Source organism: Haliotis cracherodii, unplaced genomic scaffold (assembly GCF_022045235.1).
Source record: "Haliotis cracherodii isolate W230 unplaced genomic scaffold, xgHalCrac1.p SCAF_6, whole genome shotgun sequence".
NCBI classification, from domain to species: Eukaryota; Metazoa; Mollusca; class Gastropoda; order Lepetellida; family Haliotidae; genus Haliotis; species Haliotis cracherodii.
In genome coordinates, this window is record NW_027266319.1 from 36,876,499 (window position 1) to 36,903,497 (window position 26,999).

A 26,999-nucleotide genomic window follows, 5' to 3' on the forward strand; every position below is an offset into this window, starting at 1 on the left:
ACATTAAGCTGATGCGCCGTGATATAACTGAAATACTGTTCAAAGATGCGTTATATTAAACTCACGTATTAACACTGATTGACTCTTTATCAACATCCCCATTGTATTACGAAACTGTGCAGAAAATGTCGAGTTTCATCATAATGTACATAAAGTGAAAGCATGCGTTGGTATGCTGCGATTTAACAATTCGGTACAGGCGTGTGCCAATAATGTACGGCCTTGCTTGGAGTGATGGGCTTGAGGATACACAGATGTTTCCGTTGGCGGAAGAGGGGTCAAGACAGTGATCATAGCTGTCCACTTTGTTACGCATCTGTCTGCGAGTTGACGGTCATGGCATAATGAACCAGTCTAGAATATGATGCATTTGGAATTACAGACTTCGATAAGCCCTCAAAAGACGAAGATGTGTTCTGTGATGCCACACTTTGTCATCATTTACACCGTGGCGATCCTTGAAGTCGCACCCAGTAATTAACACACCTTGTCATCATTCACACCGTGGCGATCCTTGAAGTCGCACCCGGTAATTAACACACCTTGTCATCATTTACACCGTGGCGATCCTTGAAGTCGCACACAGTGATTAACACACCTTGTCATCATTCACACCGTTGCTATCCTTGAAGTCGCACAGAGTAATTAACACCTTTCATCATTCACACCGTTGCTATCCTTGAAGTCGCACCCAGTAATTAACACATTGTCATCATTTACACCGTTGCTATCCTTGAAGTCGCACCCAGTTATTAACACCTTGTCATCATTCACACCGTTGCTATCCTTGAAGTCGCACAGAGTAATTAACACCTTTCATCATTCACACCGTTGCTATCCTTGAAGTCGCACACAGTAATTAACACACCTTGTCATCATTCACACCGTTGCTATCCTTGAAGTCGCACGTATTCACGCACCTTGTCATCATTTACACCGTGGCGATCCTTGAAGTCGCACCCGGTAATTAACACCCCTTGTCATCATTCACACCGTTGCTATCCTTGAAGTGGCACAGAGTAATTAACACCCCTTGTCATCATTCACATCGTTGCTATCCTTGAAGTCGCACGTATTCACGCACCTTGTCATCATTCACACCGTGGCGATCTTTGAAGTCGCACGCAGTCACTCACCTTGTCATCATCATGTAGCTTCACACTGACGCGCCACCTTCACACGACACATTCGCGATCCTTCACACACAATCACAGACAAACTTCACACACAGTCACGCACCTCCTTCAGACACCCCATTCGCGATCCTTCACACACAATCACAGACCACCTTCACACACAGTCACGCACCTCTTTCACACACTGTTAATTACGCACCTCCTTCAGACACCACATTCGCGATCCCTCACGCACACTCACAGACCACCTTCACACACAGTCACGCACCTCTTTCACACACAGTCACGCACCTCCCTCAGACACCACATTCGCGATCCCTCACACACAATCACGCACCTCCTTCACACACAATCACACACCACCTTCACACACGATCATTCACAACCTTCACACACTTCGTTCGCGATCCTTCACTCACAATCACATACCATCTTCACACACAATCACACACCACCTTCACACACAATCACACACCACCTTCACACACTATCACATACCATCTTCACACACAATCACACACCACCTTCACACACAATCACATACCACCTTCACACACAATCACATACCACCTTCACACACAATCACATACCACCTTCACACACAATTACACACCACCTTCACACACAATCACACACCACCTTCACACACAATCACACACCATCTTCACACACAATCACACACCACCTTCACACACAATCACATACCACCTTCACACACAATCACATACCACCTTCACACACAATCACATACCACCTTCACACACAATTACACACCACCTTCACACACAATCACATACCACCTTCACACACAATCACACACCATCTTCACACACAATCACATACCACCTTCACACACAATCACATACCACCTTCACACACAATCATGCACCACCTTCACACACAATCACATACCACCTTCACACACAATTACACACCACCTTCACACACAATTACACACCACCTTCACACACAATCACATACCACCTTCACACACAATCACATACCACCTTCACACACAATTACACACCACCTTCACACACAATTACACACCACCTTCACACACAATCACATACCACCTTCACACACAATCATGCACCACCTTCACACACAGTCACATACCACCTTCACACACAGTCACATACCACCTTCACACACAATTACACACCACCTTCACACACAATCACATACCACCTTCACACACAATCACATACCACCTTCACACACAATCACATACCACCTTCACACACAATTACACACCACCTTCACACACAATCACACACCACCTTCACACACAATCACACACCATCTTCACACACAATCACACACCACCTTCACACACAATCACATACCACCTTCACACACAATCACATACCACCTTCACACACAATCACATACCACCTTCACACACAATTACACACCACCTTCACACACAATCACATACCACCTTCACACACAATCACACACCACCTTCACACACAATCACATACCACCTTCACACACAATCACATACCACCTTCACACACAATCATGCACCACCTTCACACACAATCACATACCACCTTCACACACAATTACACACCACCTTCACACACAATTACACACCACCTTCACACACAATCACATACCACCTTCACACACAATCACATACCACCTTCACACACAATTACACACCACCTTCACACACAATTACACACCACCTTCACACACAATCACATACCACCTTCACACACAATCATGCACCACCTTCACACACAGTCACATACCACCTTCACACACAGTCACATACCACCTTCACACACAATTACACACCACCTTCACACACAATCACATACCACCTTCACACACAATCACATACCACCTTCACACACAATTACACACCACCTTCACACACAATCACATACCACCTTCACACACAATTACACACCACCTTCACACACTATCACACACCACCTTCACACACAATCACATACCACATTCATAAGCAATCGTGTACCACCTTCACTATAGAATGTGCATCATTTAGAAATTGTGTTATGAAATCCAGAATATCTTTTGAACGGTTTCGGCCGTTGACATATTTACTTACTGGTGGTTATTTCTTCACTTTTGTGAAACCTTTGTTCATAAATTCTGAACTTCGAAAATAACGAAATAGAAATCCAGTAAGTTTGGAGATCATGTAATAACAAAATAGATCTTATCTCGCTTGGATATATCTCGGTGAATTTCATTGTGTAAGTTTGGAGTATGTAGTGTTTCTTCTTTCATTGTGCTCGCAAAAGTGGAAATAAAAACATACCGCTTGCAAGAATCGATTGCCATTTAATGACTGGTAAAATATCCATTTGAAATTGGGCTGCGAACTCGAATGGCTCACAGCTCAGAATCTGACGAAAACTCACAAAGTCAGGTATTGGTAGCGTCCCCTCTTTCAAATGCGCATGCGTGTTGCGGACGACGCGGTTTTGGTGGCATCCGGTGGGAGTTACGAATTCAAAGATTGAAAACAGTTTGTTTTGAATCAGTTGATCTGCTCCTAATTTACCGCAAAATCAACCATGCCGGTAAAATTCGAGGTACATTTGTTAAATTCACTTAGCTTTTACTAATATGTAGACCTCAATATTTAAGAAAACATCAGAAAAGAAATGTGCGATGCTGTCCATTTCAAATCTTGTCAACAGGGCAAGTCGTCACTTGTTTCCAAGGAAGGTGTTTACATTGTATGCAGAGGTTATTTACATGTAATGTATTTGCAGGGATAGTTTTTCATAGTAATGCGGGTATCTGACTAAATAAAAGAGTTGTTGGCTTACATTTCTTCAAGAATCACCTTGAAATAACCTGTATCAGGCTAGACCTGGGTCATGTCATGTATTTTCGTGTAGCACATTCGTCATTTTCCTGATAACATAGGTTAGGCAATACACATGAAGAGAACGTTCCTTGGGTTTTGACAGTTTTATATCAATTGCATGTGTAAATGTCTATGCTCAAAAACCAGAAGTGGATTACGTGCAGAATGCTTAGATACAGAATTTTGCAATGAGAATGTTCTTGCTTATCAAATAAATGTATTTATTTTGATTGCATGTAGACGGATGTAATGGTTGTAAACTAAGTTAGTATTGATGCATTATCAAGGAAACTCCTCCCTTTCTTTTTTATATTTTACCAGGTCTGGATGCAACACCAGATTTCAAGGTGTACGTAAATTTCAGTGCTGCACTCAAATTATTGGGCATTTGTCATATCGACCACTACTCTCTTGTATCATTAAAATTTGCCACAGGCTTGGAACAAAATCCTCGTGTAACATCTTGTATGTTTACCGCAAAGTTTTGTTTTTAGCACATTTACTTTACAATTCATTGCGATATCACAAAGAGGATCCAGATAAACCAATCCAATCATATCAATCATTACCTCGCTGGGAATCAGGTAACTGGCTGCCATGTGCAAACTTCGATCCAATGTATGATCCATTTTTGAAATTGGAGAAATTTTATCGCAAGAGACAACATTAGAGATGAATGGGAGCACTTTCCATTTTTGCACTTTTAAAGTTTATTTCATTTATCGGAGAAATGTTACTAAAAGTTTTCTAGCGCTCGTAATACTGCTGCCATTTTGAAAATACACTATGACCTAAAAAACTAATGATCTAGAGGACCCTTATACAGGAAATATTAGGGTTTTGTAAATTAATGAAAGGATGTGGTGTAGTGTCCTTTAAGATTTGATAAGTACTTTAATGACAGGAACTTTATATTTCTTTCAAGAATTTGGTACAATGATTATTACTGCGTCCCGAGGGACGCAATATATTTTTCTGTCTGTGTCTATACCATGTGTATACATTAGTCATTCTATACATTTGTGCATACTGGCAGACATTTATGTGGCGCGGACAACCCTGGATTACCTCCCTTGCCTTGTGATTACAAGGCGTACAGTGATTTTGAGTGTACCTTGTAATATGAAGGCATCATGAAATCCCAAGGCAAAGGTGCCAATAAAAAAATGCGTTACCGTTCTTTTCGCGCACATCAAATAAACCTCAAAACATCCAGTTATTTGAGTGCAGCTTTGGAATTTGCGTAAGCCTTGACATCTGGTGTTGAGTCCGGATCTGATAACTACGTGAACGTAAGGACAGGATCATGTGTATCACAAAAGTGATGCAGTGACAACTCTTAACAGCTTCAGGTAGATTGTCTGATAATGTGTGTCTGCAGATTTAGCCAGTAGTTCAAAGACAGTGTAGTAAAAATTCTGTTCAGTCTAGTAAGCCCAGCTAATAGGAGTTCATAAAATAACACTAAAATCTACTGAAAATGATGTTAAGAACCTAGTTTGTGCTAATAGACTAAAATGTCTAAAAAGACAGATTGTAAAGGGTTTATTGTCAATTGCTTAAGTTAAGCAAACATATCATTAGGCATGTAAAATGGTAATAGCTGTAGAATTCATGTTAAGAATCATTTTCATGGCATATTGTATGTGTAATTAATTATGTAAAATGGAAATACCCGTTTATTTACAGGGAAAATCAGACTACAAACAAAATTTCAAATGGTTTGATTCATATCGTAGCAAGGGTTTTGTACCAACATGTGAACAGGCAGTTCCATCAGCTGGGATGGAGACAACAAAGGCTTGTATGTTGTGATACACTCTCGGACTTGTGATGGCGTGTTGCATGCTGCATATCCTGCGTAGACACCATGCTAACCTTTTGCTACGTTGCAGATGCTGGTTGTGGTTGTCTGTTTCATGTGCATACTACCATCACTACCGATACATTTTACTTTAGCATGTTTAGTGCTGACTAACTATAACCAACATAGATTTCATGATACAATGTAGTAAATTTTGTTTGTTGTTTGAGACCGGAATCAGCAATATTCACTTTGGTGTAACTATAATAATTCAGGGCAAAACTATACCTTATTACTAGGGCTACAACGAATACACTATGAGGCGAATACGATTCGTATCACGAATATATCATATAGGGTAACGAATACGAATATTAATTCACAAATACAATAACAAGTCAGCAGTTGGTGTATTTTTCGAATCCAGGGGACAATCTGGTCAACGGAGGCACTTTGATGTTTCTTGTGTTATCATTTAATAATAACTTATGTTATTTACCAGGAAGTGTTCTATGTTTACAACTAATAATAATATCATCAAATTGCATCCATTATTTATGTAGATTCTGGTTTCAAGTTTGGTTGACTTGATCTAAGTACATGTACTGATGGAAGCTAGGATGTGTTGCTGAGCAGTTAGGTGCATTTAGTGTTGAATGACATTTAACTTACCGTAAGTCATATAAGGGTTTTCATTGACTCACGAAACCTACATATTTGACACAGTCTGTGATAAATTAACATGATTAATAAAGTGTATTTGGACAATCGATTGGTTCCGGTATTGACAGAAGCCTGGATTAGTCAAAGTCTGGTTTTGAACAGATTCAACTCTGTCCAGATGAATGCCTTTTTCCTTGACTGATTTTTATCCCTTGGATGAAGATGTTATTCCTTATCAAAGTAAAAAATATGACTAGGTCTGTTGTTTATTGTTTTGAACTGCTATCACAAATTTTTTTATTTTGTTCCACTGAACTTAAAAGAGTGAATTTATACATTGCTGTCTGTGTAGTAATATTTTGCTAACTTGTCTATTATACATTATAAGACGGTAAGCAGTATTCCCTTTGGGTTGTGAAACTGCCGGTCCTGGTGGACTGGCAACACTAAAAATTACCAGTCCCCTCTAATTTTTGTAAATCCCAACTTTCAACAAATAAATGCAATGTCATCATCCCTGAAGTACCTTAGTTAGATCTATACGTCATTCACACAAAGTTCAGTCAAAAGTTTCTCGGTTTTTTTAGTATTTTGAGACCAGGTCACTACAAATATATATTCAACCTTAAAGCAAAGCGAAATGTTATTTCCGTGCTTAAAAAAATAGACAAGGGGAAACTGATGGTAACAGACAAGCTGACTTTGTTCGAAAAATATACTTATCTGAATATCACCAACCTTTTGTTCAACAACAAAGATTTATAAGGTACTTTATTTGCCAGTCCACAGGGACTGGCAGTCACATGAGTTACCAGTCCAAGCCTAATTTACTGGTAAAAAAACTGGTAATTACCGGTAAACAGGAACACTGTGGTAAGTTCACAAACACTGGACTAAAATACATTCTACCTGGCATGTGCTTCAGACCAGTGGCAGATTGTCATACATGTCAACATAGCTTAACATACTAAAGTAAACCAAATAAAAGAGATGTGTAATGTTTTTTTTAAAAAATAGACATGGTATTGGTGAAAATAGTATTGGTTATATTAGCATGGTATCAGGTAAGGGGAAAGACAGATGTTTTGATGCTGTTTGTGGGTTAATTGCCATCAACACAGCTGAATGATCCTGCTTGCTGTGTAGATTTTGGAGTGTTGTATATATATATGTGTGTGTGCATGGTAAAGTCAGGAGTTGGTAACTTTCAGGGTGAGTCAGAATACAAGGATAACTATCCTGAGTTTCAATCATACAAGAGTGCCTCCTTCGAACCCAGCCCAGAACAGGCAGCATCATCAGCCGGGCTGAACACTATGAAGAAAGGTACCGGTCACAGCAGCCCTTGCAGCTCATTCTAGCATCTCTGCACACTTTCAGTTACGAGACATTTAATTCACAATCGTATTATTAACGTTTGTCAGTTATTTTGTGTTTTTTTTTTTTTATATTCAATTATGTTTTTATTTTAAACCTTGGGACGGGATTTAAGTGTTCTTTTTGTTTATTTTGGCATTTTACTGGTGACTGTGCCATGAAATGGACTTACCATCGCATCTTATTAAGGACATGTTGTATGTGTAGTTTATGACTGTCGCCTTGTGTGATTTGCTTTATGCTTATCGTTTAGTAACCAGGCTTGCTTTTTGTTGATGCTTGTTAACCAAGAACAATCACAACTAACATTATATTTATGTATCTTCTTGCACCACCTAGTCTATGTGTCTTGGTATATTGTAATACACTCTGTAACTTGTAAAGCAAAAAAAACATTGCTACAAATGATGAAAAATTTTTTCTTATGCTTAGTGTTTTATCCTTTTTATTCTTTATCTTCAATACTTACCCTCATGATCATTTCTCTTTTTTTGCAAATCAAACTCAAAAGTGAAAGTAGACACTAAATTCTTATCTTCGGATTTTTCGGACCTTGCATGTTTTCGCTTGATTCTTGCATGTTTTTTCTTCTCCACTGTTTATGGTTAGTTTGTAGTTGTCTGTTATCTACTGTCATCAACTTGGCAATTTGTTTACAAGTATCTTTGTTAACTGATGTGTTTTATCAATATATGTTATCATGGTTATTATGATTGTTTCCTTTACCATGTTTACATAATTAACTTCTTAGGGTATAAATATCATTTTATACTTATCTTGACTTATACGAATGGCTTGTCTCTTCTCATTCCCGAATGGTAGTGGAAACTTCCTGTGCTGTGTTCCCAGAGAACAGAATGACATCTCTCCCAAATGCACCCCTCACAGCGCAGGGACACCCAAACCATGTGATCAACCCCTCTGACTCATCACTCTCTGATTCTTTTTTTTCTGTGCATGTAATCTGAACCATCCTATCAAAATTACCCATTTTCATTTAAAATGATTTGTTCGGATTACTTTTTCTAACATCCCTTCATCATCTCTATCGTTTATTTTTTTTATTTGGCTGTAATTTCTCACCATGTTGGCTCTTTAAATATCCCCGGATTTTCATGAAGAAATGTGTGTTAAATGTTGCCATCATAATTTTTAGACCGTGATCCTCACCCAACAGCTATAGAAACTTACAGTTTTAGCCCACTAGTCCTTATGATGACATGGTTCTGTAAGAGGGATGCATTTGGGTGAGATGTTTTCTGTTCTCTGGGAACACAGCACAGGAAGTTTCCACTACCTTTTGGAAATGAGAAGAGATGAGCAATTAGCATGAGTCAGGACAAGTATAAATGATATTTTCACCCTAAAAAATTCATCATGTAAAGGAAACAATGATAATTGATATTTTTGTAAGAGTGCTTAATATATACTACTCACAATTTGATAAGGATCACTAGGTGATATGTGTGTAAGTTACCACAAACATAACAAAAGACATGACTCTGACTCAGAAACGTGTTTAATCATGTTATGAATGAAAATTCATGAACGGCATGAACTTGTATCAATATGGAATGTTTGAAATCTGCAAACACCAAAAGGCATTTCATTTAAAAATGTTAACAGCAAACAAGAGAAAGAATTATACAGTTATGAGGGATAGTCCATCATTACACTTTGTCGATGAAGTGTCAATATCGAGTATGACCTCCCCTTGCATCAATGACAGCCTGACAACGTCGAGATATGCTGTCAATAAGCACCCGGATGTTCCCAATGGGAAAGTTGTTCCACTCTTCCACGAGGGCATGTCCAAGCTCTGCCAAAGTCGTGGGTTGTGCTCTACGGCGTGAAAGGGCAACCTGCAGCATGTTCCAGACATGCTCAATCGGGTTCAAGTCCGGCGAGCGCGCTGGCCAATACATGCGGACAATTGTCTCCTGCTCAAGGTACTGCTCAACCACCCTGGCGCGATGAGGACGGGCGTTATCATCCATCAGGATGAACTCAGGGCCAACAGCACCAGCGTAGGGTCTGACGTACACATCGAGGATCTCATCCCGGTACCTCACCCCCGTCATTGTTCCTCTCTCCAGGACATGAAGATCTGTCCTTCCATCTCTGTTGATTCCACCCCAGACCATGATGGAACCACCACCATAACGGTCATGTTCACTGATGTTGGCATCATGGAAACGTTCACGTTGTCGTCGCCACACCCGCCGCCTCCTGTCTGTAAAGTCCAAACAATACCTGGACTCATTGGTGAACAGAACTGGAACCCAATCGTTCCGTGTCCAAGTGACATGATCTTCAGCCCATTCCAATCGCTCCCGCCGGTGTCGAACAGTCAGGGGGATTCGGACAGATGCCCTTCTCGAGTAGAGACCTGCATTGTGAAGACGATTCCGTATCGTCTGAGTGGACACATTCACCCCCAAGGCGTTCAGGAGGTCGTTACGTAGGCTGGTTGCTGTCCAGAAGGGATGATGTCGTGCCTGAAGAGCCACAAAATGATCTTGGCGTTGGGTTGTCGACCTCTGACGACCACCCCCATGTCGGTGTGCTGCTGTACCAACATTTTGCTGTCGGGACCAGGCCCTGCTTACAACGCTCTGGCTGACGTTTAGTGCATTGGCAACGTCACGTTGTGAATAGCCAGCATCAAGCATTCCAATACATCTGCCCAGTTGTTCTGTCGTCAGGCGACGCCTTACACGTTGAGGGGGCATTGCGTAGATAAACGTAGTGTAAACACTCAATGGAGTTTACAGTTTCAGAATGAATCAGACACCGTTGCCTGATTGGAAATCGTGCAGCGGCAGCAAAAGCATGAACTGTGATGTGAAACGCATTTCCCATGGCATGAAATGCACGTGCACGTGTGTTGGAGACGTTTTTGATTTCACTTGAACACAATATTGCCAGTTATGCAGTTATTTTGTTTTTTTATTAAGAAAAATATCTACGATCCTTATCAAATTTTGAGTAGTATATAATGTTTCATAAAGATGCAGATGCATCTACTACAGTGTATTTCGAACATATTTAGTATAATAATTAACATGCTTTAATCATGCGTCTTTTATATTCTATGACTTTATTTATCTCTTAAGATATTAATAATTCAATTTCAGAAGTAATATTTATTGATTATTATGATCAGTACAGATATGATCAAAGAATTGAATCTATTACTATTAGTATTAGATGTTGGGGAGTCGTTGTGGGTTTGAATCCATGTTTGCTCCAGTAATGATCCAATCATCCTTTCCTTGCTTGTTGGTTTGACCAGATTGGTAAAAGTGAATTTCTTTTGGCTTCCCACCCATATCAAAACATGATTGGAGGGGGCACAGGTGACCCAGTCGTCTAAGGCACCTCGATTCTCTGTGCAGAGTTGCATTCCTTGGGCACGCCAGAAACCCATGATTGTGGGTTCGAATCCCAGTTCCCCTGATTATGTATCTAGGTTTGTCAGCACCATACCCGTGCTTGTGGGTTTGACCGAAGTGGTAAACATCTGAGACCTGCATCAGTTCGGTCTTTCCTCCCACATTAAGCTGACACGCAGTGATATAACTGGAAAACTGTTGAAAGCGGCGTTAAACTCAACTCACTCACTCACTCACATGATTGGACATTCTGGGATGTAACTGCATAGTGTACTCCATGTACTCACCCACTGATGTTTTCTAGCACTGGTTACTGAGCCGCCCCTACAGAGGAGGAGAAAAGTCACAGGCCCGCCAGTGTCTTTGTCTACTGAATTTTATGACCAGCGTTTGGCTCAGCCTGCTGGGGATTTTGCTCTGCTTGGTCAAAATGAGAAGTTTGCCAGCAATGTACAGTACCGACCTAAGTCTGGCAGCTTTAACACCAACAATCGAACTTTGTCACCACCAAAACAACTTCGCATGGAGAAGCAGGTAAGATACTGTGACATTATTTGTGATAGAACTGTGATGTGGAGTAACCTTGTCGCACACTGATACTGCCTGTGGTAGACTGGCCCTTGTCTATGAATATACGTCATGTCCATATAACTTATGAGGTTATTTCATGCTGGAAACTCCCACAGGGCATTCCATGGTCGAATTGGTCCCAATGACCTTGTGGTAGGAGTCAACAGAGATGCACTGTGTGCTCACTTTTCTGATTGCATGTCGTATTTCCCTGATGACATCGATTGTTACTCTTTCTGTCAGTCACTGGTTTGCCTGTATCAGACCACAGGCCCTTGTGTCGTTGCTTAAATATTTCTAGATCAATTAATATCACAAGTGTCAGACAGACCTGCACATAATCAGTAGAGGACGCAACGTGTACATGAGACGGGAGATCCGTGACCTGACCAGAGAAGGGTCACTTGTAGGCGTGACGGTCTGTCAGTGGACCATGGATATCTGCATGTTGCACAAAAATGTCTCTACAAGTGTTATTTGTGAAAATAATAAAACAAAATTACGTAGTCATTGATCATCATACTCGTTATCGTATGACATGAAAAAAATGTCATAAGCAAAAAAATAAAAGGTCAAATTGGGAGAAAAATGTGCAAAAATTGAGCATTATTGATAATAGGTGAGTGTCGGAAGCAGCTTTGCAGGCAAATTTTCAGAAACTGCAAGAGCTACCTGCGACTAATGATGGTAACTAAAACTATAAACCAATCAGAGGGCTGCTTTCTGACACACCCCAATTCTGTGCGAGTCTCATGTCGGCCATTTGTGCCCAGTTGGTTTCAAAGTAGCGAGTTGACTTCTTTTGGTCGATATTATTTCAAAGCAATAAAGAATTGGGATGTGTCATGTATGGGAGTTGATAGAATAATCACCCTAGACAAGATAGATAAGTTTTTGTGCCTGATTTGTGATTTCTCTTAGAAACAGCGATACAAGGTGAGTGGTACTGTACAGAGTGTCTGGCCTTGTGTAAAAGTATAATAGGATAGTGCATTTCTGACACTCGTGATGTTAATTCATCTAGAAATATTTAAGCAACGACACAAGGGCCTGTAGATCAGACTTCATTATTTACATGCTGCTGTGATACAGCTCGAACATTGTTGACTAGCTATAAACAACATTCACTCAGCTCATTCACATTCTGTAAAACAAGTATTTAATTGCAATTGTTACAAGTAATAAATCTGAAGCTAAGGCTTTTTAAAATAAAAGAATTGATTCTCAGGCAATGTTTTTTGAAAATATAGTGCGGGTGGGCGGAGTATTTTTATTTTTTTTTATAGGTTGTGCATGCTAATATGTAACCAAACATGCCAAATACTCAGCTGTGTAACCAAATAAACAATGTGTACAATCAACCTGGGAAAGGGCCTCCCTACATAAATGTATTCCTTGAGTAAAATACTGGAATGCGGTATTTGACTACTGTTTGACTTGGAATATTAAAGGATTTTTTTATTTATTTTTTCAAAATGGAAATAAAAATGAAACGTGCGGTGAACTTTATGATGATGCAGGCGGTGTCTGAGAATCAAGACTATTATTTTTTTTATTTTTTGCCTAACACATTAAGAATTCACCCAATTTCTGCAAGTTCAGTGTGTAAGCTGTTTGTAATTAACTGTACACTGAGTGTTTTCCTGTGTGACACATGTAACCCCTTTGTTTACACCAGCATGATCAAATCATTGACAAAGCAAAGCCTGCTCCAGTAGTTAACACACAGAAGTTTGTGGAGCCCCCAATGCCTCCCACCCCTCTCGCCCCACGCAGGGAGTCTGGCCAGGCACCTTTAAAGACCAAGATGGTACAGACACACCAGAAGAGCAAGTCTGGCCCTCAGAAGACCAGTGACAAGGCTGTCCGTGAGCTGCCTCCGAAGCAAGCTGCAGGGAAGAGCAGGACGAAGGAGAATGAAGCACCGGTGAAGCAGGCTTTGAAGGATAAGAATCTCAGTGATGTTCTGGGAGAACTGAAGAAGAAGAAGCCCAGCATGAACGAGTTCACTCAGGCCAACATGGAGAAGGGTGTGGTTGATTCTGCCCCTGAAGCTCCTGTGAGTCACCACTTTGATTGTTGTGGATTTAAGGGGTTAGGTAGTGTCCAGTCTTTAAAATTCATGCTAGTCTGCTAGCCTAAGACTACTATATTGTGCAGAGGGCAATTTAAGATCCAGTGATGATAGTCCTCATTGACTAGTGTCATTTGAGGGTTATCTTCTGAAACAGTTCTCAATGCTTCAGTTTTGCTGTATAAAAAACAAAACAACAGTTTCATTCAAGCAGGACTAGCTACTAGGTTTACTCTAGTCCTTTGGACTAGTCTTAAAAAATGAATTTCTTAACTTAAGGCTGAGAGTCTGAATTAACTTAAGCCAAGATTAGTAAAATCCCATGTGAACTACCACTTTTACCATTAGGTAGATCATTTTGTGCTTCCACCCCTGATTCCTCAAAATTTTGACCCTGTGTTGGTCAGCACCATACCCGTGCTCACTGTTATCACTTTTACTAACTGCGTTAATTGGGCTTTCATGTCACACATAACTGAACTATTGTTCAAAGCAGCAGTAAACGCAATTATGTTACACACATCACTTAACAAGGTAGCAGTAGGCATGGTAGGTGTATAATTAGCAATAGTTTTTTATTGTCTGACATGTTGAGGGTCCCAGATTGGTTCACACTGTCGTAAAGATAAGATATTTTTCAGTTTTGGTAATGATATTTAGAAGAATTTCCCATCAGACTTTGTTAATGTCATGAAATTATCCTAATGACACCTGTCTGCAGCAGAATCTCTGCGTGTTTAATATGCTTTTTATTTTACTTTGGAAAGGTGTATGTCTTTGTTGTAGGTCACTGCATTTAGTTAGACAGTCTTGTGTCCTTCATTGTTCATGTATGTTTATCTCTCTTGCAGGCTGACTATGCCATTAAGTACAAGGCAGGTGTTGCCCCATCCCGGCCATCACGCAAACAGTCGGAGTACCAGCGGGAGTTTGAGTGGAAGAACAGAATAGGCTCTTCCCCCATGTTAGCTGCAGAACAGGTAATGAAGACTAATCTGATCTAATGATTCACGACTTGTGACTGGTGCACAAGTGGACTTGAGGATAAGGCAACGCTACAAGTCCCAAGAGTAGTGATAATCTGGAAGGAAGGGCTGGTTAGGTTTCATGTTATCTCTAGTCCACTGGTGTCTACCCTGTTCTCCTGATATCAATGGGTGTACAGTGTTCGAATTTAGCCAAGAAGGGTAGGCAGTCTTTGTCCCCTCTAATGCTAAGAATTAAGAATTTGGGAGATTCTTAGATTCTTAGACCTCAAGATCACCAGGACCCCCTTAATTATTAAAACTGGCGTATGAAGCTGAAAGCAAAAAGCTATATGCCATCATTACCATGGAGCTATATGCAATAATCTACCTCCATAATACCAGCCTAGTTCAGACACAACTCGTAATAGCCACTGGTGGCACTACGATCGAGACCAGAAATTCCAGCCTAGTTTGGCAAGGCCGAAAACTGGACTTTTACAGTCAGTTAACTCCCTTGCCTCAGGTAAATTTGCTTTTTCGTTGACTCTTGCAAGATTTAAAAGATAAAGCAAAATAGTCTGTGTATATATGTGCATTAGAAACAAGAGTGTTGGTGAGTTACTGTTGTTCATACACACACAACATGATTGTTGGTGCTTGGAGTATGTGAGATCAGACTGCTACGGTGATTGCTGGATGTATGAGTTAAATAATCTTTGTTCTAGGTGGTGTACAACAGTAAGGTGGGGCCGGTGAAGACATCAGGCTTCCCAAAGACCTCCGAGTACAAGGCCCAGTTCAAGAAGTGGAAGGCAGTGGAGAACGAGCCGGTCCCAGCAGTGAAGCGAGCAGTGCAGCAGATGGCTGCCACTAAACAAAAGGTAGGGACAGTGATTCCTGAAGATTCCAGTTGTTTTGCGATTGTAGAGGAGTACCCTTCTTTGTCAGTATGTGTGGTCGCATGTGAATGTGAGTCAGCCATTTTTTGTGTGAGCTTTGGATGTATGTTGAAAATTGTCAAGACAGAAGAGGATGTAACAAGAAATGTTTTCACTTTGTTTTCTTTATTACTGTGGCTTGTATAAATGTAAAGTCTTTAGACTGGAAATGTTTTCTTTGTATGTGTTCATTTATCAGGTTTATGTTTGGGCAGTAGAAATAAAACGATATATCAAATTATTTCATTGTATTACCTTATCAACAAATTTTAAGTCCAATGTAATAATGAATAATGAATTTGGCTTCAAAAACGTACGTTGAAGCTTGATGAAAAGGTGAATAAGGGTTCAAGGGGAGGTAACTCTGGTCAGTGACTTGGTGGAGAGCGCCCCTTTGCGGTGAAGTATGTTTTGGTTTCTGTGAGGGAGTTCTCTATATATTGCATCAGGATAAATAAAATAGAATATATTAATATACTACATATTCTAATTTATGTAGTTTTCCAATCAACAGGCACTGAAGAGAAGCAAGAGTGCTGGTGGTGAGTAATGATCTGTTAACACATGACATGATAATGAACACTTGATACTAGGCGGCTAGGCGTGATCAGACTGCCAGGGTGACATCTGAATGTACGGAGGAGTTTTATAAATTGTAAAACAATGAGGGAGAGGGTACGGATGTCCCAGTTGTCGAAGATTTGCTGTGCAGAGTTGCATCCCATACCCTTAACAGGATCCACGGTTCATGAGATAAAATCAGAGAGAATCAGAGGTTCACAGTTAAGTTCCTTGTGGGTTTCACTGAAGTGGTAAACGTGTAAATGTTGCATCACTTTGTCTTTCTATCTCATTTACTTGCAGCTCCATGACTGAAAAATGTCCAAGGCTGCAATATACCTCCTCATTCACAGAGTACAAATTAATATATATACCAATTTTGGTGAACTTGCTTGTTACTGAGATATTTATTTCTCAAATTAAGTCATTTGTAGCATTTGAATTTGCTGCCTATCTGTCGTCCTATTGTAAGGCAGTGGACTAGTCATCTGTCATGTCTTCTGTGTGTTTTTAAAGCGTGTTCTACTAAACACTGCCAGTCATCAATAAGTAATTTTGAATGTCATGGTCCATTGCCACTTAGCATTATCACAAATAGCTAATCCTCATCTATCTGGGGGGCACGGGTGGCCCAGTCATCTAAGGCGCAGCGATTCGCTGTGCAGAGTTGCATCCCTTAGGCACGCCAGAAACGTGTGTTTGTGGGTTCGAAACCCGGTTCGCCCTGATTATGTTTCTAGGTTTGTCAGCACCATACCCATGCTTGTGGGTTTCACCGAAGTGGTAAACATCTGAGACCTGCATCACTTCGGGCTTTCCTCCCACATTAAGCTGAAATGCCTTGATATAACTGGAATACTGTTAAAAGCGGCTTTAAACCCAACTCACTCACTCAATCACTCCTCATCTATCTAGCTGTTTGAGTAAACATACACTGAGTATGTGCCATGTGTTACTCCCCTTGTCTCTAAGTTCCAAGTAAATGCCTAGTTGTGTATGTGTCAGCTGTGGACGGCCGCAATGCTGCTAGACGTGGTCCATCTGTAGAACGGGACAGACAGGATGGCCAGGAGGAGGAAGAGGAGGCTAAAGCAGAGGTGCCTAAAGCACAGCCTCACCATGGAAAACTCAGGTGGGACATTAGAACGTAGGTCTCCAGCCTGTGCTGGTAATGCTGCTGTAACTGTCACATCACCTGTAGGGCTGCAACGGTTCGGTTCGGTGCACCGAGAACCGGTACTTGTCGTCTCGATTCGATCTTCGATCTACAATGTCTAGATTTTGATTTGGTTCATTTCAATTTTTGTAATAAATTTAAAATTAAGAAAAATAACCTACCTCGTTGATGAAAAAAGTTAAAAGACTTGCGTTCATATCAATGAAAATGTCCAAAAATGCATTTGTTTGAAACTTTTGACGACTGTCACTTGAAAACGAAAATAGATTAGAGTGACCTCTCTTTGAAAGCATGGCAGACGATGTGCTGTCACCAGCCCCAAGTCATCTAAAATCTAAGGTTTAGGCTCATTTCAGGTTTTGGCAACAGTCAAAAGATGCTGCAACTTGTAATGTTTGTTACATGGACATTACGTACAAGGCCGGAAACACGACTAATCTTTCAAACCATTTGAAAAGAAGGCATGGACTTGATGTCAACGCGAAGACTATTGTATATTATTAGACTAATGAACAATCGAAAATAATCGAATCGAATGGAAAAAATCGAGCATCGAACCGAATCGAAGTATTGGTGAACCGTTGCAGCCCTAATCACCTGCACTGTCTACATCATCACTCTGTGGTCATTGAGGACCTGCTAGTGCTGACAATAATTGTCCCTTTTCAGAACTCTTACGCTGAAACACCCACCCAGCTATCCCTGTTCTCTCTGGTGTGTTTTTAGACTAGTAAAGAATAGGAAAATAGAGAGAGAGATGAGTAACACTGCTTGGTCCCGTGGTTCTGGTGCACCTGCACAAGGCAGGGTTGCGTTTGGGGGAAATGTTTTTCTGTTTTAAGTCAAACTATTCTAACTGTTGTATGATCTTAGCAACACAAGGACAATAAAACAGCCTTTAAAATTCCATATAGAAATGAAAACAACATCTTCTAATTAGTTCAGAATCTGAGATATATGTTTTGTCTCTATTTCTAGGAGAGTGGTCTCGGAGTATGCTTCCAACTTCAAGAACCCACAGAAGTTCAGCTATGACAAGGGAGCATGGAAGGGGGCCGATCCTCCTCACATGTATGCCCAGAAGGTTGGTTGTTGGAATCTGTTAATGGATAATTTGTACTGTACTGTATTTGTCATGATTGCTGCTCGTACTATCAACTACTGGTTTGTCGGTCATTATTATTTACAGGCCGCTATGATGCTGATGGAACATGATGCAAAATTATCATTCACTCGCTCACTATCCTCTTTTGGGTTGAGGGGCGGTCGGTTAGCCTAGTGGTTAAAGTGTGGTTAAACCTGGGTTCGAATCCTGACATGGGGACAATGTGTGAAGCCCATTTCTGGTGTTCCCAGACGTGATATTGCTGGAATATTGCTAAAAGTAGCCTAAAACCATACTCACTCTCTCACACTTTGGGGTTGACCCTTTTTTATTCAAGCATCTGTATTTCTCACCAGCCTGAAGTTGCCAGTGAGGAGCCCCCACTGAAGAGCTGGTTTGCTGAGGTTCTTGAGCTGCGACGTAAAGCCGATGAGTACAAGAAGAGAGCTCAGGGCACTCACTTCTCTCGGGAACACCTAGTGCAGCTACTGGCTAAACAGGCTGGCTTCTGGGACATTCCCACGGCGCGTAGCAGCAGCAGCAGCACCCTGTCAGCTCTGTCACTGGAGGCTGGTAACCTTGTACATAAGTAAGTACATCCACAGACACACAGGGTTCACGGCAACCTTGTACATAAGTAAGTACATCCACAGACACACAGGGTTCATGGCAACCTTGTACATAAGTAAGTACATCCACAGACACACAGGGTTCACGGCAACCTTGTACTTAAGTAGGTACATCCCCAGACACACTGGGCTCAAGGCAACCCTGTACTTAAGTAGGTACATCCCCAGACACACTGGGCTCAAGGCAACCCTGTACTTAAGTAGGTACATCCCCAGACACACTGGGCTCATGGCAGCCTTGTACATAAGTAGGTACATCCCCAGACACACTGGGCTCAAGGCAACCCTGTACTTAAGTAGGTACATCCCCAGATACACTGGGCTCAAGGCAACCTTGTACATAAGTAGGTACATCCCCAGACACACTGGGCTCACGGTAACCTTGTACATAAGTACATCCCCAGACACACAGGGCTCACGGCAACCTTGTACTTAAATAGGTACATCCCCAGACACACTGGGCTCATGGTAACCTTGTACATAAGTACATCCCCAGACACACAGGGCTCACGGCAACCTTGTACTTAAGTAGGTACATCCCCAGACACACTGGGCTCATGGCAACCTTGTACTAAAGTAGGTACATCCCCAGACACACTGGGCTCACGGCAACCTTGTACTTAAATATGTACATCCCCAGACACACTGGGCTCACGACAACCTTGTACTTAAATAGGTACATCCCCAGCCACACTGGGCTCACGGCAGCCTTGTACTTTAGTAGGTACATCCCAAGACACACTGGGCTCATGGTAACCTTGTACATAAGTATACCCCCAGACACACATGAGTCGTGTTCCTTTGGGCCAATGGCCTTTTTTCATTTAGAACAGATTATCCGTAATTCCTTTGTAGCTTATTGATCATGCTCTGAACTGTTTTTCTTTGAAAGCTGCTGATTTGTGAGACTGTAACTTGCAATGGCTATCCCCACCTTTAAGACACCTAAATTTCTTTCAAAACCCTTTTACCTGATTTTCACTTCAAGCCATTTCTTTATACAAACTTCAGTCAATAGCTCCAAAAATTGTTGATGGCTTTCCTACACCATGCTTATTTATCAAAGGTTGATCATGAGAAACAAGTCTGAATGATGCTATGAGTAACCAGCTTACTTTGTACTACTCAGGGCAAGTATGGTTTAATGGTTTTCCTTCTGCTGAGCCTTAAGTTTGCAGAGAGTAAACAGGTAAAGAAAGCTATTTCTGATAATGAAATAATATCAGAACCATTTTTTTAAAACCTATTCCTGATCAGACATCTTGACAACTATTTTGAAAAATATTCATATTTTTTTTACAGAACAAAGAAACAATTAAGATCAAAGAAAGAGTCCGAGAAGAATCTTGTAGACTTTGAGTCCTGCAAGGCCACCATTGCAGACTCTGAGACACCATCAGAGCCGGATGATGGTTTGTTTGAGGAGCGGCCGGCAGCTGGGAAGAAGAGCCGGAAGATGGCTTGGAGTGATGAGAACATGGAGCAGGATCAGTAAGTTGCATGCAGCCCTAGCCATTCCTAGCCCTGTGATAATAAATGCTCTTTCAAACCAGTTATGTCAGATGTATAAAAATTAATCCATAATAATATGTTAGAATAGATCAGATGACAAACTTGGAAATTTCAAGGTCAGTTATCCTGTAAATCTGGAAAGTTTTGTGAGCCAAAAAGTACTGCAAAAACTGCAATAGTTTCACGACAGTTATTTTTCCAGACCAACAACAAACAAAAAACGTAAGGATGCATATTTCGTTGATTCACTTCAACAGATTATCAAACCACCCAGAACATGAATAAATAAATAATCCCTCACATCCTGTTTCCATATTACCCATTGTCATGCAGTGTCAACAGTCTAATCAGAAAATCTAACCAGGAAAGTTCACTAACTTGCCCCACCTCTTCAATTCCTTTACATAACACTGAGTAGTCCAGACAACCACCAGTCTTTAATATAAAACTACTGTTATATAGACATGCTACTCCAACCTTCTCAACTACAACACATTCATCTGTAGTTTAAAAACACTCACTGACAATGAGCTACTTTTTCATTACTCTGCTTCCTACTCACGAAAAAAACATGTGAAAAGCATCTTTCATTTTTGGTAATCTCATCGACATGGTGTCCAAACTTTCAAGATGCAGTTGAGGCTATAGTTACCCACTCGCAATAATAGCGCAAAACTTAAGTGATTAACCGTATATTTCAAACCTGACACCAGTTCAGAAAAGTTGTAAACAAATATGTTTACTGTTCCTGCAAGTGTTACCAGGGACCTTGTAGAAACTAAACTAATGAGAATTTTGTGCTTTTGTGAAAGAAATTGATGGAAGCTTGTACCGAATAATTTTGAGCTGATTTGTGTATTCTTTGTAAATTATTTAGGGATCATAAATAGCTGTTTTGGCCTCTTGTAAATCAACAATGTGAGACACGACCCTGTTGTTGTGGTTGGGATAGTAAGGTTTCTAACATGGTTTAGGGATTTTACAATCTCTATGCTGCATTTCCCACACGAGATTTGAATAGACACTAGTCCACTTGTGAAGACAATAGCTTATAAGAATTGTATGGACTATAGTCACATTGTTTCCTCCCCAAGGTAATGTTATTTATTGTTGCATGAACAACTAGTCTAAAATAAATGATGGACTAGTTGATTGTGTCATCCCTGATGATGTGCATGACTTTGCAGACTGGAAGAAGATGCGGTAGAGAGTGTCATCTCCCCATCAGTATCTTCTGGGACTGCCCAAGGCAGGATCCCCACCCCACAGTGGAGGCAAGCTGGTAAAGCACCAAAGAAGACCAGGCACCATCTGGACCGCACTACCCCAGCTGTAGGGGGTGCCATCCTCACCTCTCCCCCTCATCCGGTCACCCGGTCAAGGTCCTCCAGATCAGGTAGCTGCAGTAGCAGACATGCACAAAAGACACTAAAATAAAGGACTGTTGAAGTAAACATTTATCACGTTATAACATATGGCTATTAATCTAAACAGTAGTTTATCATGTTAAGTAGACTGAACATCCTCTATTATGCTGTGTTTATATCTCCATTCTATTATAATAATTACCCTGGACCTATTCACCTCCACAGTCTTGTTCGACCCATGAAGATTCCGGGATAGAATAGGTCTTGAGCAACCCATACTTGAAGTTAAAGGCGACTATGCTTGTCATAAAAGGCGACTAACGGGATCGGGTGGTCAGGCTCATTGACTTGGTTGATACATGTCATCGATCCCAATTGCGTTGATCGATGCTCATGATGTCAGTCACTGGATTGTCTGGTCCAGACTCGATCATTTTACAGACCGCCGTCATATAGCTGGAATGTTGCTGAGTGCGGCGTTAAACAACAAACCAACCAACCATCTTGTTCAGAAAGTCTCAAAATCTCACCATGACTAATTTAGTGCATATTTTTAACATCCCATCATTTGAATCAAGCTCAAAACGTAGCTTTGGTTGCAAATGGGTCCAGGGTGCTTATCATGATAGAATGGAGTTAGAAAACACTGGATAATCAAGAAAGTTGACAAGATGACTTTAAAGACTGTTGATTGTATTGATTGTTATCACTGAATTGATTATGTGACTGTGTTGACTATGTGACTGTTGACTGTGTTGACTCCCTGAATGTAATGTTTTTGACTACTGTATGATTTGTGTTGAGGGTACTGACCTAGTAACTGTATCTGTGTCCTTATCTGAGCAGTCAGCAGTCAGGAGACCTGGGAGGAAGAATCAGAGAGAAAACAATTTGGAAAGGTTAGCTTTACGTCCTGTTGCTTATTTTGTGTGCATACATATTTCTGATTTGAGGGAATAGACACAATTAATTTTGTATCCTTCATATATTTATATAACATATAATCTTAAATTTTAGCAATTTCTGTTGGATCAAGCCTGACTGTGAATATATAAACTATATTCAGTATTTCATGAACTTTATGCTCGAAGTCAGTGAACGCGTATTTTCTGTCATATGGTTATTTTGTCCTTTGTCATTTTCATTGAGAGAACTGTTTCAAGAGCCTACCATTGAACATTCTTTATGCAACATTGGTCTTGTTTCTCATTTTAGCTTTTGCTCTAAGAAAAGTGATTTTGCCTCCTTTGGCTAATAACATGAATAAAGTATACAAGATAACGTATGTAGTGTATATATCCCAGAGTTCTTCATAGATAAACATTAGTTCGTACCTGATAATGCCATTAATTCATAATAGTTCTCGTGAAGCAAAAGTGTAGTGTGTGGAGGACTAAGCTCAATGTTTCCTTCAGACTTATAACCTGAACCGACTGCTGACAACCCCCACGTTTGGACAGCCCTCACACGACACACATGCCTTGAGAGACGATGCCGCCTCCGTGGACCAGCCTCTGAGAACCACCTATGTGTTCACCCCCGCGGAGGATCTGGCCGACCTGGAGCAGGAGGTCGTGGAAGGTTGGAAGATGTTTCAAATTATATCTTCAGCTGAAGCTTCAGGCACTACTGTTACCTGCTTTTGCAAGGTTGACCTCGATTGAACATTTGCATGAGCTGTTTTGAATATTTAGATGTTAAGCTGAATGACATGAAAAATATCACAGTACAAACCCTTGTAAAGGTTTGCTTGTAGTGAAGGATGTATACAAGGATGGTGGAACAACTGCATAGAAATGTTTCAGATGACAAGGCTGAATTAATAGAAATTAATGGATGTCCGAATTAATAGAAATTAATGGACCGAAAGTTATCACAGAAAATGAAAACCATGGGAAAATGAATTCTTTGAATATATTTTGCTTATCTACTTGTTTTGGTCTCATTTTGTTTGCAACTTGACCAATTTGGTTGCTTGAAAGGGACTGTACATGCAACTTGGTACTGGGATCTTCTGCATGTGTAAGGACGTAAACATGTAGCAGCTCCTTCTAGTTTCCATTTTAGATTATGTAAGTCCTTTCTATAGCTGGTGGTAAAAGGATTGTTATCACAAGAAAAGGGCTTTCCTGAAAATGGTTTCAGAAGTTTTCTAAAGAAGTTTTTGTATTTTTTTACTGCAACTGGATAAACAGCATTCTTGTTGAGAAACAGTATCTGTATACCTTCTGAAGTAAATGGTTCAGATCAATGTCAAAGGGAAGACAGCTAGCTGTCAAGATATCAATGTAGAGTTTTTGTGATCTTTTTTTTGCTGATGTAATAATAGATCATCTCATCTTAGTACAGTGTTTTTCAAAGAGTTCAGTTTATAAAATAATAGAATGACACAGATAATAAATATTTTGCTTGTTTTAACACTGTATTAATCCCATCACAGAGCCATTAGCTGCTGCCCCTGCTCGTCGACAGTCTCGTAGGAAGGAGAGGATGCGGCCAGCCGGTGTACCCTCCACCCTGCATGAGCAGATGGGTCAGACATACAACAAGCCAGTCCTCAACTTGCCTCCAGGTAGGGAGCCAGCTGTCATATGTCTTGTTAAAAAATATTCTGTTTGAACTATATCTTGTAATGTTGTAGTCTGTTGGATTGCATGTCAGAGTAGGCCTCCATTACCATGGATGATCCATCTGTTTAGGATCCGGTGGTTGCTATGTGACAGGAGTCACTGATGTCATCACTGCCTGATGGCAGGAATTGTTGAAATAGAAGCTGTCAGACACTGGTTTGCCTGTCCAGACTCGATTATTTAAAAGCCATTCAGATAGAATACTGTAATTCTGGAAATTCATGCGTCTCAAAATTAATGCGACTGATGACCTCTAGTTAGAAATACGACTCAATATCAATGCGACTCCCCCCACCCCATCCCCAGTGGAATGATACATAATCCTTACCTTAATCCAACCTTACCTTAATCTAATCAAACAGCAAATAGCACCGCTTATTAGCGCTGGGTAGAGCATTTCCGTAAAAACAATAAACAGTGTTTTCCTAAATACAACACACAGTTTATATGTTTAATCTGTTGACTGGTATTGAGGAAGTTCAAAGGCAATAAAATAATTGAACCAACAACAGTTCACTGATTGGTATGCGGAGAAGGTGTCAACAAGCTTGGGTAGAACTCTTGACCCCAGCAGTGATAACTCACCGGATGACCATTGTATAATTCCTATTCTTTGAATGACATTGTTATATACTTGTTACAACTGCTGTTCTATAAACCGTGTTTGTGTTTATATACAAGTTGGTATTTCTGCTATCCAATGTGTGCAGTGAGGCCGTCTTATTGTTGATTGTCATTTTGGAGACATCAATGCAAAGTTAATTAATGCGAACAATGACCACTCGCATTTTTCGCATTTAATTCACGCTCGCGTTATTTTCAAGATTTACAGTATTGCTGCAGCAGTTTAAGACTACACTCACTCACTACAGTTGTATTCCTTTTTGGAATTATTTTTTTCACTTGTTCATTTATCAGATTGTTATTAATGAAGTCCAATTATTTTAGCACCAAAGTGTTTTGCTTTTCTTTCCAATTTCAGTTATCGGAATATCTTGTCTTTGTCCTTAACTACTTTTAATATTTGATGTTTGTTTGACAGACTCTGAACCTGCTGAAGATAATGATGACAACGTGTCCCTCTCACTGTCTGTCCGATCCATCGCATCCAGCTGTTCAATGGTGTCGGATATCTATGAGCGATCCAAGATTCGGAGGGACAACTTCTGGACAAAGGGAGACATTGCTACCAGATGAATACATGTATAGGTGTCTGCTGACTGCTGTGCTTGGTGTGCTACTGACTACCAACATCATCTCCACTGTATCTGGATCATGATGATTTATATGCTGTGATCATGATATATCGATTCGTGACAATTCTAGCACTTTGAAATCAGAACAATGCTGTAATACTGCTATTACTGTGCCGTTCTTAACCAGATGGTGTTTCAATGAGGCAGATGCTCGTGCGATTTGTTGTTTTGTTTTCGAGTCTTCAAGTCATGAAGAATCTGTCCTCAAAGTACACAGCACACATGCTGTTGCTGTGTCCAACCACAATGACACCGTCTTTTTGTCATGATATTATTTGTTACAAACCTTCATCTTCATCATAGATATGAGGTTACAGCTGAGAAGGGTATTACCTGTCCTGTGGGTAGTTATTCTACAAGAATGTGATACACGTTCATTTTAGGATGAGAAATTACGTGTTTGTTCTTTTAGAATCTTTTACCTGTTATAATGATGTACTATCATCTAAATTTGTTTGTTGAAATCAAATTATTCATTTAATATTTGTTGAAGTTGTTGCAGAACTTTGACTGTTATTTTACTTCTCATTTTACAGTATGAGTTTAGTACTGACCAGTATTATTATTAGATTATATATTACCGTATTCGACGTAATAAGCGCCCAGTGCGCTCTCAAAATTAAAAATCGGGAGCTCTTATTGGATAATTTTTTTAGTGAAAAAAAATGAGTTGAAAGATAAATTTCGTGGTTTATGGTGACAGCCTAAAATATTTATTTTCGACAGAATTTTTCCAGAATTTAATTTCACATAATTAAGGGTGCATATAACACATGAGTGCGTATTATAGGCGAATAAATAAGTCTTGTGTACATTGATCATTTGGAAGGGGTGCTAATCAGGATTGTTCAACGGCCAATATATCAGCAAATATTGCCGTTGGCGCTTATTAGAGCGGGGCGCTTATTACGTCCAATACATGAAACCAGTGCAAATTTTAAAAATTTATTTGACTCTTTTACGGTTGGGAGTGAGTGGTT

General features: G+C 40.3%; 1 protein-coding gene across 3 annotated transcripts; it reads left to right on the forward strand.

Annotated features, from left to right (window-relative positions):
* The first annotated feature begins 3,612 nt into the window (after window positions 1-3,612).
* LOC139444712 (nuclear protein MDM1-like) lies at window positions 3,613-26,587 on the forward strand. 3 transcript variants are annotated; one of them, XM_071225645.1, is made up of 16 exons: window positions 3,613-3,712; window positions 5,683-5,797; window positions 11,537-11,766; window positions 13,481-13,861; window positions 14,728-14,856; window positions 15,570-15,725; window positions 16,297-16,324; window positions 17,349-17,475; window positions 18,499-18,604; window positions 18,982-19,214; window positions 20,557-20,745; window positions 21,954-22,162; window positions 22,980-23,032; window positions 23,549-23,714; window positions 24,574-24,705; window positions 25,806-26,587. In XM_071225645.1, the coding sequence occupies exons 1-16, from the start codon at window positions 3,695-3,697 to the stop codon at window positions 25,958-25,960; spliced, it is 2,427 nt and encodes an 808-aa protein (XP_071081746.1). In that variant the 5' UTR covers window positions 3,613-3,694; the 3' UTR covers window positions 25,961-26,587. The 3 variants fall into 3 exon arrangements, with proteins under 3 accessions (XP_071081746.1, XP_071081745.1, XP_071081744.1); XM_071225644.1 differs by lacking the exon at window positions 5,683-5,797 and adding an exon at window positions 7,672-7,786; XM_071225643.1 differs by lacking the exon at window positions 3,613-3,712 and having other exon boundaries at window positions 5,659-5,797.
* The last annotated feature ends 412 nt before the right edge of the window (window positions 26,588-26,999 follow it).

Coding starts and splice junctions, on each gene's coding strand:
- LOC139444712 (XM_071225643.1), top strand. CDS start 5,659: ATGGAAATACCCGTTTATTTACAGGGAAAATCAGACTACAAACAAAAT. Junction 14,857..15,569: donor CCATGTTAGCTGCAGAACAG/GTAATGAAGACT, acceptor TCTTTGTTCTAG/GTGGTGTACAACAGTAAGGT. Junction 18,605..18,981: donor CTCACATGTATGCCCAGAAG/GTTGGTTGTTGG, acceptor ATTTCTCACCAG/CCTGAAGTTGCCAGTGAGGA.